Source organism: Saccostrea echinata, unplaced genomic scaffold, assembly GCF_033153115.1.
Source record: "Saccostrea echinata isolate AGI-Se365-2 ecotype Australia unplaced genomic scaffold, CSIRO_AGI_Sech_v1 ptg000001l, whole genome shotgun sequence".
Taxonomy (NCBI): domain Eukaryota; kingdom Metazoa; phylum Mollusca; class Bivalvia; order Ostreida; family Ostreidae; genus Saccostrea; species Saccostrea echinata.
Window position 1 is genome coordinate 26967501 of NW_026889750.1, and position 20000 is coordinate 26987500.

The following is a 20000-nucleotide window of genomic DNA, read 5'->3' on the forward strand; positions in this document are numbered from 1 at the left end:
GGCACCCTTTCATGAGCATTTTCAATAGTAAAAAGTTATGTTTGGAAAAAAAGGGGGGGGGGGGCAGGCCACCCACCCCTGATGCTACGTGCCTGCCTAATACTACAATAATTTTACTACGCTAAAATATATTAAAAACCTTGTTAGAGTAACAAACACATTACTCGTTTATAAAGTCAAATTCCACCTACCCTGCTTCAAACCGCACGACATAGAGAACCAAACTTAGCACCAAAATATGTCTTACTGCCTATTCAACCAAAATACCAAATTTGAACTTCAGTGATTGGTCAACCATAAAAAAAGTTATCACCCCCCCCCCCCCCAGATTTGTGGACGGAAGAATGACAGACGGACAGACAGAGTGATTACTATAGGGCACACGCAAATTCTTGCAGGGCCCCTAATTAGAGCAAGATGCAGGGAGAGGTCACTCAGGTCAAAGGTAAGATTAATTTTTTAACTTGGAAGAAGTTGTAAATATCTCTGCATGAAGTTTGATAAAAATATTTAAAGCTGACATGAATTCTTAAAAACGCAACATTTGCATCAATGTACGACTTGTTTCATACCAACTATTCCGCCATATTTCTTTCAGATACCTTGTCTTATTGTAACGATATATACCCAATTGCTCTCGTTACACTTGAGTGAATTTTTGGTTTGGCTATCGACGCGTGCACATCTCCGATAGTAAAGTATTTGGGAACACATGAATTGATGAAAACATTTTAAAACCAGAATAGATAAAAACAGTCATAATGATAATTATGAATAATTATCGTTTTGAATAACATAAATGCAAGTTTGGAAGAAAAATCATAGTTGCGCGTGTTTTTTAAAAGCATACCAATATATATATGCACAATAAACTTGAAATAATATACAGTAAAACTCGTACAAACAATTTGCAATAATCTATCGTAAGAATGGAACAAACCACCACTTCACCAGCGTATTTCCTATGCATGTCCATATGCATTCAAATACAACTGATGCATATCGAGAGAACACGTCGAACACTGTAAACTTATTCATACCTGGAAATAGACCACTGTACCCGTTCGAAGATGTGCACATGCCGAATAATTTACACCTTGTATTCCATTTATTGAAATATGCATCACAAAAAGTAATAAACTCCATAAATACTCAACAGTAAACACGTTGTCACTTCATCGTACAGCCTAGCACTTGAATACGCTTAGTCCGTGCTGATCAGATTTTGGTCAGGGAAAATATCACAAGTAAAAAAGGGAATTAGTATTAGCGCGACTGGGTAAAAAATAAGAAATCACTAAAAAAAGAGGCTGATTGCTGATTATCTGAAACCTAAACTGAGTAATTTGGTGTAAAAAATGATTTAGAACACGACATGAGAGCTAACCAGAACACAAATTAACAAATATACACATACGTGGAGGGGGGGGGGGGAGGGGTACTCCCTTTTTTCAGAGTGTCTTTCAGGCACATAATATCTAAGAAATAATTGACACTTTACCTGAAAAATCTTTGACAAGCAAAAAAAAATAATAAAAATAATAATAATAATAATTAAGAATGGGGGGGGGGGCAACTTTTTCAAGGATTTGACTATAGTGCAACAAAAAGTGGAGGAGATCAGCCTTAGAGTGTGTATTTCATACTAAACAGTAAAACATTATGCTCGGAAAAAGGGGGGCATCCCCCACCCACGTGTTCGACAGGGATTTTTTTTTATTTTAAGACTGGCTGCCCCCCCAACTCTAATCCAACATTATTGTACATTGTACTCAAATATTTTTCTGCCGAAAATGATAGTATGAAGAGAATCTGTCCCTCCCCTGACTACGATTTTTTTAAATGCCTGTTTTCCTTCTTCACTCCCCCCAGTTTTTAAGTGCCTAAAGTTTTTCTTTTGCTTGTCAATCATTTTACTGTCCCCGCTCCCCCTCGCATACACACATTTTGAGAAACGGTGATACGTGCCTGTTTTATATGCATGTATAGAAAGTCTTTTCAGATTGGAGAGTTTCCGCAGGTAGTCTAAAATTGGGTACCTATTCAATTTCTTGTATTTTGAGAAAATCTTAAAAGATAGTTTAAGGATTACTTAAAATCTAAACCGCAAGATTATAGATAAATATTTTTTGCATTTTCAATACAAGTATACTCTCTCTCTCTCTCTCTCTCTCTCTTTTATGTGTAAGCATCCATACATGTACATGTAAGAGTAATAATGCATATAAAATCCGATGTAGTAAAAATCTTGGGAAATGATATAGTCTTTATAAGGGCAGATTGAGGAATTTTTCTGGGGCAGGGTGGATCAAACCTGCTGAAAAAAAATTGTCTCCTTTTTTTGACAAGCCCAAAAAAGGGAAAAGAAAAGAAGAAAAAAAACCTACATACCCTAACGAAAAGGGAAGAAAACAATTCAATTGTGAAAACTATATTTCACGGGAATGGAAACATGTGGACCCTTCTCGTGTTCTTTCCAGAGGAAACAAATTCAGTTTTTTGTTTCTTTATACCTCCAAAGAGCACAGAGGGTTCCTACCAGAAATTTTTTAGACAAGAAAAAAAATATCAAAATAAAAAAAAAAAAAAACTTTTGTGTGTGTGTGTGTGGGGGGGGGGGGGGGGAGGGGGTGGACACTGTCAGGGGCACATTGTTTTCCTTTCCTATAAACTTTGACTATTTTAAAATTAAAATTATATAATATTTAAAGAAATAATACACATGCACGCAACCATATTTTAATCATTCAGTCACATCACAAAATTTCTTTAAATATCTAAAACGTGTAAATATGTGTAGTTGTTAAAAAAAACTTATGTAATGTAATAATTAGTACTTTTGCATCGCCTCGTGATATCTTTGGCAATGCGCGCGAAGATTGTTGAATCACACCACTTCACATTTGGGTACACGGTAGAACTATTTCAATTATCAATATTACTTTGACATATACTAATAGTTTAATACTTACTCAACTTCAATATATACAAAAACATATACTGTAGATTATTTTATATACACATAATTATGTCTGTGTATCAATCGTGCTTGTAATTTATTACGCCTAAAAGGGTCCTGTTTTGAAAATGTCTACAGAAAAAAATTGTTCAGTGTGTGTAAATTTAAGATATATCAGTTTTATATCTGAAATAGTTGAGGCCAGTTCATTGCAAGTATTTAAATATATTTGATCAAGGAAAATCCGACCTTTTTTCGACGTTTGTTTAAAATATATTGAAAAATGTATTCTACATATCCCCCCCCCCTTTCATTTTCTTTAAAAGATGTAAGATCCGTAACAAGAATGTATGTTTATGTAATAAATTTGTTGTAATAAAGCCACAGTCATGAACATATTTACTACATGTACCGACAACAGTTAGTTCGATTTCTGAAACGTTTTATTTGCGTGACTACATTGTCTAATCAGGCAAATATCAGTGTCATTTCCACATTTCGATATTTTCCCTGACCAAAAATGCTGATCGGCAGGGACAACGTGTGTTCAAGTGCTAGTGACAATTTGTTTACCGTTGAGTTACAAATGGAGTTATTTCTTCTGTGATGCATATTTCAATAAAAGGAAAATAGGAAGTAATTCTTTCAACATGTGCACATCCTTGTAGCGAGCTCTGTATTTCAGGCAGATGAGTATAAAGCGTTCGACGCGTTTTCTCGGCATGCATGCATGCATGTACATGTATAACTTCAATGCGTAAGTTGCATAGTATGTGCTTATACCGTGTAACATGCATAAAGCTCAACAGTACAGTGGGGTTTTTTTTTGGAAAAAAATATATGTGGTACCTTCTTTATTGTTCAAATATATATGTAATGTATATCAAACATGCATTTGCCGTTTTGATTTCTATGCATCAAAATTATTCAAAATTTATATATCCTTTCCAGTTTTCAGTAAAATTCCTAGTTTTGGTAGGATTGTTAGATTTATTGCGTGTTCCAAAACTGCTTTATCGGAGATGTGTACAGGCCTACGTTTTCGGTCAGTTCATGACGTGTTCCAAAACTTTGCTATCGGAGATGTGTACATGTCGACAGCCAGGCTAGAAAATCACTCAAGTGTAAAAAAGGCATCAGGGTTTATATAGCCGGTAAAATAAGTGAGCGAATCTGAAAGAAATATGGCGGAAAAGGGAGTACGGGAATGAAATAAGTCGTACAAGGATGAAAATATCACATTTTTAAGAGTTCATGTCAGCTTTAAACACACAGTTGAACTTCGGTAACTCGAGCACCGATATCTCGAATACCATGGATATGTCGATGCAATATGGAAGTCCAAGTCACTTATTCTATGAGTACTTTACCCTTGATATCTCGAATCCTTAGATATCTCAAAAGTTTTACCTTGGTCCCATCGAGTTCAAGATAATAAGGTTTGGCTGTATGTAAAACTAAGATAACAAGGTTTGATTGCATGTAAACTCAAGTTGAATACCTTGTATCCGTTTTTTTTTTTCGCGATAATCTATTTTTCGCATTTTTGCAACCATTTTTAATTTGCAAGAAATAAAACACGCAGAAATAATGTCAGTTATTGTGTGCCATAAAAAACCTTCTAGTTTACTGGAGTGGAAGCTCACACTGTCAATCGCAAAAAATTTACGCAAAATAAAAACTGAATCCAACCTTTTTTCACAAAATTTGCGGGAAAAAACAACAACGGATATATGATATTCAGTCTTGTACAAATAAATAATGACTCGTGTGAATTGCTCTCATCAATATGTTTTTAAAATGTATCAAGTTTGATGCAAATATCTCTGAAACTTAGCTACATGTATGCAAAACATGGAAAAGGAATAAGGATTTATGATGTATCTGTGTATTGATAAATTTGATAACAATATCTTAGCTTCTTTTAAAGGTGCTTAGACACAGATTTGACCTTAATATTTTCTCAAATTTTCTGTATAATATCACGACTTATATATTGCAATAGCATTTCACATGAAAATATAATTAAAAACTTATTTTATCTGGAAATTATTAGAACTATGAATTCCGGGACGCGTTTGATTTACACAAATTTTAACTTTATCCTTAATATTTAAGAAAAGAGGCGATTTTGTTATGTATTAATGAAAAATATTAAATCTATAATCCAGAAAATTCAGAGTAGAAATGTTCGAAAGCAAAAACCAACTCACTAGTATTGTCAGTCCGTGCTCTGTGATGTGTACAGAGTTTAACAAATGTAACACACCCGTGAAACGTAAACTGTTTTTGTTAACAGGGCACGAGCTCTGTTATTGTTAATGTTTACGATTCACCGGGTGTGTTCAATTGTTAAACTCTGCACACATCACTGAGCACGGACTTATAATACTGTGATTGGGCTTTCTACTCTGAATTTTCTGGGTTATAATTTTAATATTTTTCATTAATACACAACAAAATTGCCACTTTTCTTAAGTATTAAGAATAAAATTAAAATATGTGAAAGCGCAAGGATGTGTCAATCCAATGCATCCAGAAATTCGAAGTTTTAATAACTTCGAGATGAAATAAGATTTTTATTATATTTTAGTATGAAATGCTACAGCAACATATAAGTCATGAAAGAAACTGGGGGGATAAGCCGAGCCATATGCCTACATAACGATCGATAAAAAATCAATAAATTTATTTTACAAAAATTTCACTTTTTGTTGAATTAATGTAATGCTTATTACCATTTGCATACAAATTTGACAAAACCTGAATACTGTAACAGCGAAAATGATTCTGATTAACAGAACAAAATGGCATCACGCTCAATTTTCACAGAAACTGACATAAATTGGATGATATAACTACATTTTTTAAATAGAGTGGGTCATCGTACCATTTTTTTGAGAACGATAAATGAAAGGCAATGGAAAGATGTTGCATTTTACATTTGCAAAAATTTGGTATGAAGACCCACTCTACATAAAAAATTAAGTTAACTTACTTAGATTTTCACCGTGGTCTTAAAAAATTCTAAGTCCAAAAACGCTTGCTAAATATAGAGAACTGTATGCTATTTAAATAGACATGTAAGTGCGACTCCGTGGTCTAGTGGTTAGCGAGGAGCTCTTTAAAGGGACGTTTATTGAGGAAAGTGTTCGAGTCATACTCTGATTTTTTGATTTTTTTTTGGTTTTAATTTTGTTTTACTTTATAAAAAATGTCTTTAGGAATAACATATTTTTCACTGAAAATAAAATATATACATGTAGTAATGAACTTATTTACAGTAAATTATTTAATATGCCGGATAAGAATTATAATAGATATTTGAATACTTTTATTCCCGTTTTTATTCATTTTAAATAAAAGCTCTTCTAGATCACCATTATCATTATAAACGATGTTAACATTTTTATAATATCTCCACAATAAGTGTTAACACTCAATATGCAGATTAATTAAATAGAAGTCCTTACCCATGTTAGACATTTGTGACAGTAAATGAAAGTCAACTGTTTAGCTTGTTTAGAATATAAATATCATTTTGAAAACTACGGTAAACATTAAAATGCTTAAGTAAATTCGAACAATTGAGAGATTTTTTCCAATAAATGTTCTTGCATAGCCGAAAAATGGGCATGGGCACATGGCTCGTCTTATCCCCCCAGATTCTTATACAGAAAATTTGAGAAAATATTAACTTCAAATCTGTGTCCAAGCACCTTTAAATTGAGCAATCTGCAAAGTCAGATAGAAGGAAGGCTGAAAGATGTACAGGACCATCTATATTATGCTCTTCCCATTAAAGGGTAAGTCACAAATAATAGTTTGATATATTTTTTTGAAGCAAGGTTCTATTCAAAACCAAAGACAAATAAACATGTACTGGCTTTTATTGACATTTTATAAATATCGTAATTTATTATGACTGAACATCAAGTACTGAAACAAAAACTTGCGTAAAACTATATAGGCACTGAGCGAGAAAATACAAGAGATGTATGCAGCATCACACAATGCTTAATTAACCACTGGAACACTGACGCCAGAGATAAAACATAAAGTCAACAGACATTCCCATCTCGCTCAGATAATGAGAAAGATTTGATTGCATAATGAGAAGAAAATTTTGATCATCTCATGTAGATATCATTTCATTGTTAAAAATTTGCACATTTATCACAAAGTAACATATGACACATCAGAGATAAATATATTAAAATAATCTGACAAGGGAAGTCTACACACATCCATCTTTTATAAAGTATCTACACTACAATGACATGCACACTTTCACTTTGCCAGTCCCCCGATAAAAACCAAGCGAAAAATGCAATAGCACCGATGTTAAGGGGTTCCTTCCACTGAACAGCACACGGCTGACCTCTCACACTCAGTCATCCCACAGATGCACCAGCTATGTCTTGCTTGTCCCAATAATGCAACATACACAAGTCAACCTCCGGTTAAACAAAAAAAATTCCACCAGGATTCTGAAGACGGTAGGACTAGGAATAACAGCATGGCCGGGAGCATTCAGAATAAGACAGAGAAGCTGTAATAGCCCATTACTGACTCGGGATTGGTTATCTTGCCAACAATTTGTCCTCAATATTGTCTATACCCTGCTTCCTCTAGAACGCCATGTCTAGTCACCTGCTGATGCTGTGTGACCTCTCTCTATCCCCATCACTTCTCATGTGTGACCCACTGTCCTCTGTGTTATACTTGGCAAAGAATGGGTGTCTGAAGGCTTCCCTCAGAGCGATTCGCTGCTTTGGGTCATATTTCAACATGCACCAGATGAGATCAAACAAATCTCTGTGGTCAGTGTTCTCCGGTTCCGTTAGGTAATGCTGGAAAGATACAAGGCATGCACTGTATGTATGATGATAGATAAATTGGCAAATGTCAGTACATGAGACCATGATTATACATATAGATATTATGGTGATGATTTCTTATTCCATGTATATATCTTATCAAGCTCTCCAGAAATTTTTCTACTTTGAAATATTTGATGCATAAAATGGGTTAAAGTATCAATTGATTACTTGTACCTCTACTCAATGGGCAAGCGAAGATAGGTTTCATAGGAAAAATGTAGGCTATATCAATTGGGAAAAATTTGCTATTTTCATTACTGCAGTAATAATCTATATGTGACATAATGAATATACTCTGTGTGTATTTTTAAAGAAAACTCAAACTACTAAACAATATGTATTGATTTTGCTTCACATTTTACTGAAATATAACATTGCTTAGTTAGGATTCACAGTTTGTTGACAATGTACTTTCCCAAACCCTTGCTTGAGGTTTTTATAAAAGGCAAACATACTATTTAGCATTAAGAATTGAATATTCCTAGATATTGCAATTTGGTGGGAATGATGCAATTTATTTCTTATGAATTTCAGCTGTATTAACGACAACACCAACCAAAATTTTATCCCAAGTAATTAAGCAGATTTTCTCCGTGAACCCTTTCTTCATTTACCCACTGTGCTACTGTACAACCTTTTTGTTTATTATTTTAGACATTGACCATGCTTGAAGTGATTGACATGATAAATCATGCAAGTTGCAACACCAACTGCCATTTACATTACATTTACCATTTAAAATATATACTACATTTTCAACGGTGGCAGTATTTAGTACATAGTGTTCAGGTAAAATTGTCCATGAAGCTGTTACATAAAATCACAAAACTTCACAATCAACAATTCATTTATTGGAGACAGTCTATAAGCAAACAATATCTGAGATGTATTAAATTCATTTTGAACACTGTAGTCAGTAAGCACTTGGTTTAATTGGGTAAGTATGCAACTTCTGTCTTGCTATATAATAACACTCCTGTTAAGACACTTCAAAAATCCAAGGAAGCTTTGGTAATAAAAACTTGTTAAAAGAAATACAATAAAGACCATTAAATACTGAAAGCGTTAGTTCTGTGTGGTAAAAATTCTTCCAAGAATAACAATAAAGATAATGCAATTTGCAGAAAAAAATAAAGTAATGCCTTCACTGAAATATTAACTGCAAAGGTGTTGTAAAACAATCAGTACAACATAGGGAAATCCTTAGCACACCCTGGAAGCTACACCAATTTGAAATCTGTTCAAATGCATGAGAAGTAAAGAGGTAATAACCATGCAAGAAATTTGCTTGACACAGTTTGTTCCATAGCTGATTGTGGATGTAAAAAGTTTGCAAGCCCTCCAGAACTCTAGAAAATTTCACAACACAAACTCAAATAGAGTGAAATTAGACTACAGTGACCGTAAAGCCAATTATCGTTCATGCTTTTCACCTGTTCCGCTTGTCTCCGATGACTTCAAGCTGAGACTGCATGGGGATACATAAGGAATTGATTCCCCTAGCCACATATTTACTCTCTGCCTGGCTTGGATCACCACCGACTTGGTTACTGGAATTGTTTGGATCTACGCAGCCAGAATCCCGGCCTAGATTCGAGTCTCCACCTGGACTTGAGTCACTCTGAGAGATTTGAGATGCACACTCAACCATCGGCTCAGAGTCCCCTAAAGGGGGCTCTGTCTGAGGGTTAAGCGGTGAATCTAGACCGGGTTTCCCTAAAAAACAGCAGGTCTCCTCTTCACCACCTGCAGGAACCATTTGGTCAGAACTCTTCTTTTTCTTTGCCCTTCGTCTGCGTTTTTTCTTATCTCCTTTGGCAATACCCCCTTCTGCAACAGGTGGAGTGCCACCACTGGACACAGCTTGGCCCAGGTTATCAGGTGGCTCTGGCTCTAGGTACACCTGACAGGGACCTGGCTCCACAAACATGGAATAATCACAGGGCTTCAGTGGTTTGCTAGCCTTTTCAGACTCTGTTTTTGTGACAACAGGTGATGCATTTTCTGAAGCAGATTTAAACTCATCTGAATCATTACAGACATTCTCAGGCTCTTTCTCTGCAGAAGGATCTTCCTGTTTTTCTTTAGCAAACCCTTCATTAAACTGCTCCTCAGAAGCTTGCTCAACTTGAGCTTCAACTGACTGACTAACTGAATCCTCAGACTTTTCAACTACCATATCCTCTGACTTTTCAACTACCACTTCATCTGACTTATTATTTATTAATTTTCCTTCTGATTTTTCAACTAAAGGGGCCTCATTCATCTCTACTTCTTCACTTTCATTGGCTTGAACTTGATCACTTTCTATCTGTTGGGTTTCCATTGGAACATCAACTTTGTTATTTGACACAGGTTTATTTTCTTCAAAGTTCTTTTGCTCATCCTGTTCTTTCACCTTGATACCACTTGCATCAAGGGAACTCAGAGTTTTCTGCTCTACAGTTGGAGTCGGTGGAGTAACCATAATCTCTGCAGCTTCCTGTGAAGGAATATCCATACTTTTATTTTCCTCTTTTGATGGAATGCTACTGTTTTCCTCCTGCAATAAATGTGGTTCACTAGGGGCAACTACATCTACTGGGGAACTAGGTCTATTTCCACACGTTTCTGAAGTGGAACTTTCAAGTGCTTTTATCTCACCTTGTTCTACAAGTGGCGAAGCAGATTTTTTCTTTTGAGATGACAACTCTGGATAAATCTTTATGACAGTATCTGGAGTAGACTTTTTGAAAAAGTCAAATATACTCCTCATGCTTGGCTCTAATTTGGCTTTTCCTTGATCTGGTACACCTTGACGAGAGTTTTTACGAGCCTTCCTCTCGGCTTCTTCTCTAGCTTCTTCTTCAGCAATCTCTTTTTCAATTTCCTCCATCCTTGTTCTTCTGCGAGTTGCAGGGGATTCTTCTCTTTTCATCTCCTTGACAGGTTCGAAATCAGGTGGAGGATTTGTTGAAGGTAAAGAGTCCTTTCTACCCTCTTTAGTGTTTTTCTGTAATTCATTTTTCAAGGCTTTTCGAGCAAGTCTTGTGTACAAATCTTCATTCTGGCTAGATGAATCTATTGTTGGAAGTTTTAGACTCTCTTCATTATTCATGTTTTTGGTTTTCTTCTCACTTATTGCATCTGGGTTATCATCTGGTTTCTCTGGCTCATAGGAATCATCATTAACAGCTTCAGTTCTCCTTAGTCTTCTACTCTGAGAAACAAGAGATTGTTCAGATTCTGTGCTGTCTTCCGACCTTTGGTCAGCATTTGCGGCTGCTCTTCTTAGTCTCCTAGCACGGCGAGCCTCCAATGCATCTTCGTGCTCAGCCATTTCTGCAGCAAGCTTGGCTTCCCTTTCAGCTCTTCGTGCTTGCCTGGCTTTTCTTGCTTCCTGTACAGATTCTGATTCCTCAACATCTGGAACAGGAATCTCTGGGGATGGCCTTTTGCTCCTTCTTTTGCGTGATTCTTTAGAACCACCTTCCATATCATTGTCATCTGCCAAAGTATCCCCATCAGTGACTTTCAAAAATTTATCTGAATCAGTTTCTGAACTAGCCTGAGAATCTTGCTTTTCAAGCACACTGAGAAACTTTAAGGAATCCCTCTTTTGGTCTGATACTTTCATTTCTGTTTCTTTGGAAGATAAATTCTCAGCAGGGTTAGCACGAGATAATTTAGCTCCTGGAAACAACTCATACAAACTTTTTTCTGGTTTCTCTACAATCATGTCTGGTATATTCAACTCTTTAGTCACTTTTTCCGTTTTCTCAGGAACGCTATCAAGTTCCATCTTTTCTTGCTCTTTACTTCGGCTTTTGCTCCGACATATCCCATCCTTCTCGTCTTCATTCTGAGGAGCCTTCTCTGTTGACTTCTCTGTTGACATGGACCGCACTTGATCAATGGACGGATATCGACCCGGATACTGCTTGTGAATTGGGCGAAAGAATTGATGTTTCATGGCTTCCTTCAGAGTGATGCGTTCATTGGGTAAATAGTCCAACATCATTTCAACGAGCTCTAGACACTGGCGATGCTCTGAGCCCTTGTCACGTAGATAGTGCTGAAAGAAGAGGAACCAAATCTATGTAAAACACCTACTTGTATTCAAATGGATTCTCTGGTCCATTCTACAGATCAGTCATGTATATTTTCCACTTCTTAATCACTGGTTCTAAATCATTACAACTGAGTCTTCAGAATATTGAAAGACTCTTTTTCATTAAAAATAATGAATCTTTCTTTTAACTTCCAATTTACTTTAAAATCCAATTTATTTTAAAATTCAAGAATAAAAGTTATTTACCTTTTAATTTTTCAACAAGCTTTTGAGCAGTCAATCTTAAAACACACACAAACTGCATGTTGTAGACATCACATTCACAGATATTAAAACATAACTGAAAGTCAATCCATTCTAATTTTACAAGCAACTGGTCACCTAGAAACTTGGCAATTCAATCTTACAATAAGAATTTGATCTGACTGATCGGTGGTTTCATGCCATTAGTTTCTTCTACACATCTTCACTTCAAGCATGGTCATAAATTTCTGTGTACCCTACATAACACTTGTGTACACTGATGTTTCATCATCAAATCTATTAGTATAATACTAGGGTTCTCGTCTATAAATCAACCTATTCATGCATCAAATAGAAGTATTTCAACAATTTCCACATATTTTGTGGCCACTAGATGGGATGACATCAGTACTGAAATGGAATGTACAAAAATAATAACATACTGATTACTAATCTTATCTTACAACACACTCTGAATACAACATACATACCCAGCAAAGTAATCTCTCTAGGGTAATAAACTTTGGAATGAAATAAAACTTGATCAATGCAAAACTTTCTTCGTCGAAAATATGTCAACTCCAAAATTTGTTCCTACCTTCAATCGCTTGCAATTTTCACGAACATATTTTCCTTTCGAACTTCCCTGATCCCAGTCGAGCTTACCATTGTAGAAATACTTGTATTTTCTGTAGGTTCCAAACAAAAAAGACAAACAAAAGCTATAATCAGACACAAACTCATGCATGCTCTAATGTGTAACAAAAATAAACACATGCACAGGCCACGTTTAACCAAGGCTAACTGTTTCTGACTTGCTGCCATAGCTTTTCATTATTTCATAAAATTCTACCAATAACAGTGTACACTGAGAAATTAAATATTTCAAACATAAACATTTGATGAATTAAAAGCATTGAATTCAGCAAGCTTTTTTTCAGAGTTGGCAGTATTGCTTTCTACCATGTGCACAATTAGCCTTAGCTTTAATAAGGGCATGCTGACACAGTTACAAACAATCAAGTTCAGCCGGTCATTAATTTGGTTTCACTAAAATCCTCTCCATATCATAAAGCGCAACACAACTTAAAAGAGGTGTGGGCGAGCAGGGGCAGATAATTGTTGCAAGTCTTGGTGCTTTAATACTGCAGGCAGGCAACAGGCATCATCTGCATTATACTTACATAAAGAGGCCTGCAGTTTTCCCGTACATAACGCCCCGCAGAGGAGGTGGGGTCCCAATCAAGGCGCCCATGCCAGAAAAAATTTGTTCTTCAAATGGGAAAATAGAGGCATGAGGGCAAATCGTCATATCACAAACACTTCTAATCACACATTTAGTAAAGTGACAAATTGAGGATTTAAAACTGAATTTTTCTTCCTCACAAGCTCAAATGAAAGCCCCTCAGTAAAGCAATATCAGAACACCAAATAATCACTATTTTTATGCATAAAGCTTGCTATTTTGGATAAAAAGAAGGCTGGTAATCATATTAACCCCCCAAAAAGGGGGAATTCTCTCTCTGTGGAAAAATTTGAAGATTTTTTTCCTCCACTCAGGGGGTAAAAAAAACTATAAAAATGTTAAATATTAGTAATGTGTACATATTGTTCAACTTGCAAATAATACAGTTATATGAGCTTTTCTTATAGTGTGCCATACTTCTTTTAAATTATAAAATTGCCAAAATATTTTGTATAGATCTCTGCAGAACCTGCCTACCCTTTTGACTGCAGAGGTATAATCTAAATGCTCATTTTAGGGTAATTTTAAAGACAGAGGTGTAATCATACATATTTTCCTAATTTCATATCATACTGTGATTCATTGGCTGTGTGGCCCTGTGATTAGAGCATGCGCATTGATTTAAAGTTACTTTCGATCTTGTACATTGCATGTTTGAATCAAATGCGGGACAGGGAGGCTTGCCTCTCGGAAGAGACTGTATAAATTTATGTTCCTGTGTCCCATATTTGTTGGCACGAAAAAGATCCCCCACTGCTCAATGGCCATAAGTGCCAAGTGATAAATTTAGAGCCTTCCACTGACAATTGGTGGGATCCTATTTCATGAACGAATTGAAAAATTCACAGAGATGTAAAGCAAGCAAATAATCAATCAATTAACCAAGATTCATTGTAATTTACATGTAGATGTTTATATTTCATTTAATTACGGAAGTAAATCATAATCAGATCCTTTTTTTATTGACATGAATTCCGCGCATTGGAAAACAAAAGCATCCTTACATACAGACATGTCTTATGCATGTATCTGACAGAACTCCACTCTTGATAAAGAATTTGATCAGTATTGCTTGCATACCCCAACTAATTCAGTCTTTTGTTTGGTAGTATTATGTAGAATCTTATCAGCTGATTTCTTCTTTTAAATTTTTGGCATGTGCTGTATTTTTTAAGAAGCCATCTTAGTTTCCATAATTCATTACTGGGGTATATGTATTAAAAATCCATAGGTCCCTTTTATATATATGTAAGGAGTTTTATTGATAGTAGGTAAAAGCAACTCAAAAGAGTTGTAAATAAACATTTAAATAATAAAACTTTAAAAATTGTAAAATTGTTTTTCTGGCATTGCAGCGTAATTCAGTGATAAAAAGCGGAATAATTACGCCAAAAGCAGAAGGGTATGCAGGTCTGACTTCGATTTTGTGAAAAGATATCTACATTACTCTGTTCACAATAAAATAACCACTTGTATGGTATAAACTGCAGAAAACATTTAGACATAAATTGGACATTGATTGCAAGCCTTCTTCTAACTCCCTCATCATTTTCTATAGAGGGAGATGGATTACAAGGAGTGTATGTAAGACACAAACAAGGTTAAATGGGGGCTGACCTGTGCATTAGTTTACAAACATCAGTCAATAACAGGTTTATATTAAAGACAAAAGGTTTTCCAAAAATATTTGTCTTAATTTTTATTATACACTTTCTGCATCTTATCATCTTTATCTATTTCTCTGGAAATAAGATTAACACTTTATGAGTTAAATGTTGTTTACAAATATTTCCAAAGCATCTGCGAACTTACTTGGTTTTCTTGATCATTCTGTATGGCAAAGTGCCCAGAATTCTCTCCATCATAGCTAAATGTTCTTTGTTGTCATGAGTCTGCAAGAGAAAACACCCCTGCATATAATGGAAACCATCACTGTGCATATCTGTAAAGATTACTCTCAAAAACAATTAATCTACACCCAATGGGACATCCTCAACACAATTACACCATGCATGTTAAAATGCACTAATGGCCATATCTATCAGAATTATATAATTTTTTCATCAAGAAAATAATTGGCAATCTAAACTCTACTTCCTCCAAGAATTCTTATAGTTTACATTCCATGAACACTTGGAAGTGAATAAATATGTCATTCCTTAAATATTATGTAAACTTTGACAATACAGGATCAACTGACCTGGAATAACGTAAAGCCAGTGTAGAGCTCGAACATGATACAGCCTATTGACCACACATCACATGGCTGGGCCCATCCCATCTCTGTCAACAAATTTATTTAATTTCTTCATTAAGATGCAAAAACCCCTGCAGTATGATTTCTCTACATTTCACGATTTGTTATTGTAGATAACATCTACTTGAATTAAGAAAAAACAGCACCCAATTCCAACTTATGAACAATGTGAACTTTTGTTAAATTATGACATCTCAGCAACTCGGAATGTGTTAAATCAACAAAACATTTTAGTATTTCTTAGATCTTTTTAATCTGTCTGAATAATTTCAAAAGCTTTCATTGTACTGTAACAAGCAGTGATGATTCTTTCGGATATTTAGCGGACTTCCGCTAATTTCAATCCAAGAATCCGATATTTATGAGTGTTTTCCCATATTTTGGTACTTTCTATTTTTGTAGCTATCCGTTTCCGTTTTTGTCCAGGTAAGAAAATTCAAGTTGTTTTGACCATGTTTTGATCTAGTTTGCATCATTTAGATGTTTGCTTATTTCTCCAAGTAAGGTAAACACAGATGTAGGTACGAATCAGAAATTGCTAACAAGAGTGAGGCAGTTCATTCAGCCAGGTTAGTATGTAAAAGTTGATTGAACAGTCACTTTTCAATTTTTGTCACTCATTTTAAGCTATTTTGGGCTTGCTAATTGAAGCCCATATTTCATCAGCCCCTCGATCCCCAATCTATTTCAGATATTTCAGCCGAGTCACAGAATCATCACTGAATAAGTATGCTAATTTTTTTAGTGACAAGCACACAGCCTTACCTAAAATGACCTCTGGAGCTCTGTAATGGCGAGTGGAGACAATTGTACTGTGGTGTTCATGGTCAAATGTTGCTGAACCAAAATCTATCAGTCGAATGTCTGTGTTTTTAATATTGCGCTCATCTCGTTTCTACGGAAATGAAAACACTTGTATTATAAAATCTGGTGCTGATTCTACAGGAGGTTTAGTGTACCCACACATCAAAACACATCCAATGTAAGTTTTCCAGCTTCACAACCAATGTTAATCTATTAATAGTTTATTTTAAAAATAACCAATATTTAAATTTATTCTCTTAGGCAGCATAATTTAACTTTCTTAAAGAAATAGATACAAGGCTAGAGCTAGCGAGTCAGAGATACAAGCAGCTGTGCATGCTCAAGAACTTCTTCCTTCTTACAATTAAAACAACAAATCATTATTATACAGAATCCATCCCAGAATGTTTCCAAATTTTTCAAAAGGGGACTTAGAAACAATCATAAAGACACTGAAATTAGCCTCAACTTAATTTGGTGGAAATAGGATTGGAAAGAATGAAAATAAAATTGGAGGGCAAAAAAAAAATACCATTCACCATTTTGAACATAAGAAGTATGTGCATTTTTTATCAAAATAATTGAACTGGTCAGAGGTGTTAACAGATTCTTATACTAAAAAAGAGAAGATTTTAAAGAGAAATATAAAAAAAAGATACCTGCATTGGTATTACAGCAGCAAAGAGAAAGCACCACAGACCAAGTGCCAAAAAGGGGGGTAGACTTGGGTGATGATAAACTTGTCATCATCAGTCCCCGAGCTCCCATCATGCTTCAGGAATGCGACAAACTTGTCCATTTTATTTTTGCGCTTTCTTGAATCTCATTGACCCAATTATACATTACTTAATCATTAATCTATTCAATTTCTTTTAAGGTGAATATTGAAGGCACAGTGAAATAATTTGGATTTGCTTATTTCTTTTCCAATAAATGTCTGTTCTGCAAATCTTATATAAAGCCCTTTCCACCTTCCATCTGTATAATCTTGAACTAATGCAAACCTCTTTTTCAATGTCTAGATGCTAAGATTTCAGTGTGCCTTGGTGTTTTAGGTATAATGGACATGTTTCTCACCATTCCTAGCATGCTTATAACGTAAGAACCATTACCGTTTTTATCCCTAATTCTTCACACGTTACCTTCCTTGGGTTGTATGACACTTCATAATCGGAATTCACAAATAAAACATTTTCTGGTTTGAGGTCGGTGTGTGTCAGCTTGTTTTCATGCAGAACTGCAAAAAAATACAATCACTGACATCAAAAACAAAGTTCAACTATTAAAATCAACATCAATTCTTCTTCTTCTTTCAACTATTAGAATCAAAATTGCAATTCTTCTTTTTTTCTTAATTTATTCAACTTTCATGCAAGCACTTACAATTGACTGCATAACATAACTGGTATGATATGTGTCTGACTTGATCAATTGTGTAGGGAAGGTAATGGTTGTCTTTCTGAAATGGAAAATAATACCCTTTTAACAGAATGCCACATTATGTTGAAGACTTGACTTTAAAAAAAGCCTCTCCAGTTTGTTGTCTTCCAAATATACTTCTTTGGCCTTTAAATATATCTGCTTCTTATTTTTCACAATCATATTTTTAGTTCAAGAACTAAACACACAATAATTTATCATCATTTTTTTAACAGGTCCCAAGCTACTGCGATAAATTATTCAAAATTGTATCAAAACAAACACTGACCAATACAATATTTGCTTTGTAAGTAAAGGGAAATTGAACATAAAATGTCCACTAATCTTACCAAAAAGTCAAAGACACTTAGACCAAGCATGTCAAATGCTATACACATATGTCCATGGTAGTCAAACCATTCCTTCATCTGAACACATAAACTGAAATACAAAGATGATCAAATATCATGGATCTGTAAATCATCAACAAGTGTTAGCACATTTTGCTTCATTTAATCTCACAGTTGAAATTAGAATTACATGTACTAACAATTCCATAATTCATTCAAACTACTTACAACTGGCCATCAGGGTCCTTTTCTTTAATTTTCTCCAGGACATTTATTTCTAATTTGGCAGCTTCTCTGTATTTTTCTATATTTTTGATTATTTTTAATGCCAATTTTTCATCACCCCTATAAAAAACAAAAAAAATCTTGAATACTTTTATCACATCATTAGTCTAGACTATTACTAGTCTTTTTATCTTACACCTCCAGATTTTGTGTTTTATTGCACATGATCTCCCACAGACCACTAAAGATGTAAATTTAGATTTCCATATTCAAATTTGCCTGAACCATCATTCCAGCAAATCTAGGTTCTGTAAAAGTAGTAAAGTAGCCATTCTCACCAACTTCTATTAGAAATGCCACATATATAATAATCAAGCTCTAAGACTTTGATACCACAAATTTCATGACTATGTATTTTACATCCATGTATCATGTTTGTGTCAAAAACATGAACTGAACTCCCAGACTTTTATAGTAGTATGTGGGAAAATAACATGGTATTCATTTTTTTTCTACAGTCAAGCCTTATATGAAAGTGCTAACTGAAGTCATAAAACAGTAAAAAATTATATCTTTAAAAGTCATCCTATAAAATATACAAACTGAAGACATGATTTATATTTGACCAATTTTTCAAATATCGACAATTAAGCACAAAAGGAAAAATAAGTGAAATATAAGTGTTAATACTTATGGTTTATATTTAACAAAAGTGAATTGACCCTTGTATTGGCGAATTCTATTTTATGATGCATTCAATCAAAATATAGATGTGTCTTCAAATGGAGTACTAGACACTAACATTTTGGGCTCAGAAATTCCTCTCTTGGACTTACCAGATATTGGTCCAGGTCCTATTTTTAAGCTCATGATGTCTGAAAATTTCCAAATCTTTAACATTTGTTGTCTTTGTTTTAAGCTAGATAAGTTATTTTTTTTTCAAGTCTGACAAAAATTCTTTCCTTTTCCCCCTAATCTATTTCCATTAAATGTAATATACAATATTTTGCAATAATGTTTCTCCAAACTAATATTGTTATTTGCTGCCTAGAATTATAGTCTCTGTTTTTACTTAGATTTTTTTTTTTTTGCCTAGAACATTATAGCAGCAATAACTGTATGTCAGCCATAATAAAGCTCTTATTAGTTTGTCAAGAGACTTCTGCAGGAAGATCCAAAAACAAACTGTCCATAATCATCAACACCTGAGGACATATATCTCTCCTCTAACAAACCAAACGCAGCCATTCTGATGCCTCTGCAAACCATTGTGCCCCCAACCACCACTTATGTCAATGCCTCTGAACCCCCTGGGGTCTCTAATACTCCCTGATGCCTCTTTCCTGATGTGACAGTGCATCATACTTTACGCAACATCAGCAAAATACAAACATTAATATTATTTCTGAAATCTTAAATTTCTTTCTAAAATCTATATTTTTTAAGCTCATACTTCATCCCCATGGAAAGGAAAGGAGAAAGGATTCTATTCTTATTTTGACATAAAACAGGAGACTTCCATTTCTGTGCATAAAAACCTTTAATACATAATTATCCTCATCA

The 20000-nt window shown here is 34.7% G+C and overlaps 2 protein-coding genes across 9 annotated transcripts in view; both read right to left on the reverse strand.

Moving 5' to 3' along the window:
* Positions 1–20000, reverse strand: part of LOC133188259 (androgen-induced gene 1 protein-like) — a 423009-nt gene that overhangs the window by 337040 nt on the left and 65969 nt on the right. The window lies entirely within an intron of this gene.
* Positions 7669–20000, reverse strand: part of LOC133188213 (cyclin-dependent kinase-like 5) — a 27043-nt gene continuing 14711 nt past the window's right edge. For 2 of the 5 annotated variants that reach the window (XM_061323612.1, XM_061323619.1), the window contains 10 exons: positions 18441–18557; positions 18213–18303; positions 17827–17902; positions 17556–17680; positions 16405–16534; positions 15583–15665; positions 15195–15274; positions 12735–12825; positions 9276–11896; positions 7669–7812 (listed from right to left, as the gene is read on the reverse strand). In XM_061323612.1, coding sequence (XP_061179596.1) covers positions 7803–7812; positions 9276–11896; positions 12735–12825; positions 15195–15274; positions 15583–15665; positions 16405–16534; positions 17556–17680; positions 17827–17902; positions 18213–18303; positions 18441–18557 — 3424 coding nt within the window. In that variant the 3' untranslated portion in view covers positions 7669–7802. Of the gene's footprint in view, positions 7813–9275; positions 11897–12734; positions 12826–13320; positions 13409–15194; positions 15275–15582; positions 15666–16404; positions 16535–17555; positions 17681–17826; positions 17903–18212; positions 18304–18440; positions 18558–20000 lie in introns of all 5 variants that reach the window. The other 3 variants (XM_061323599.1, XM_061323605.1, XM_061323593.1) reach the window with 3 other exon arrangements.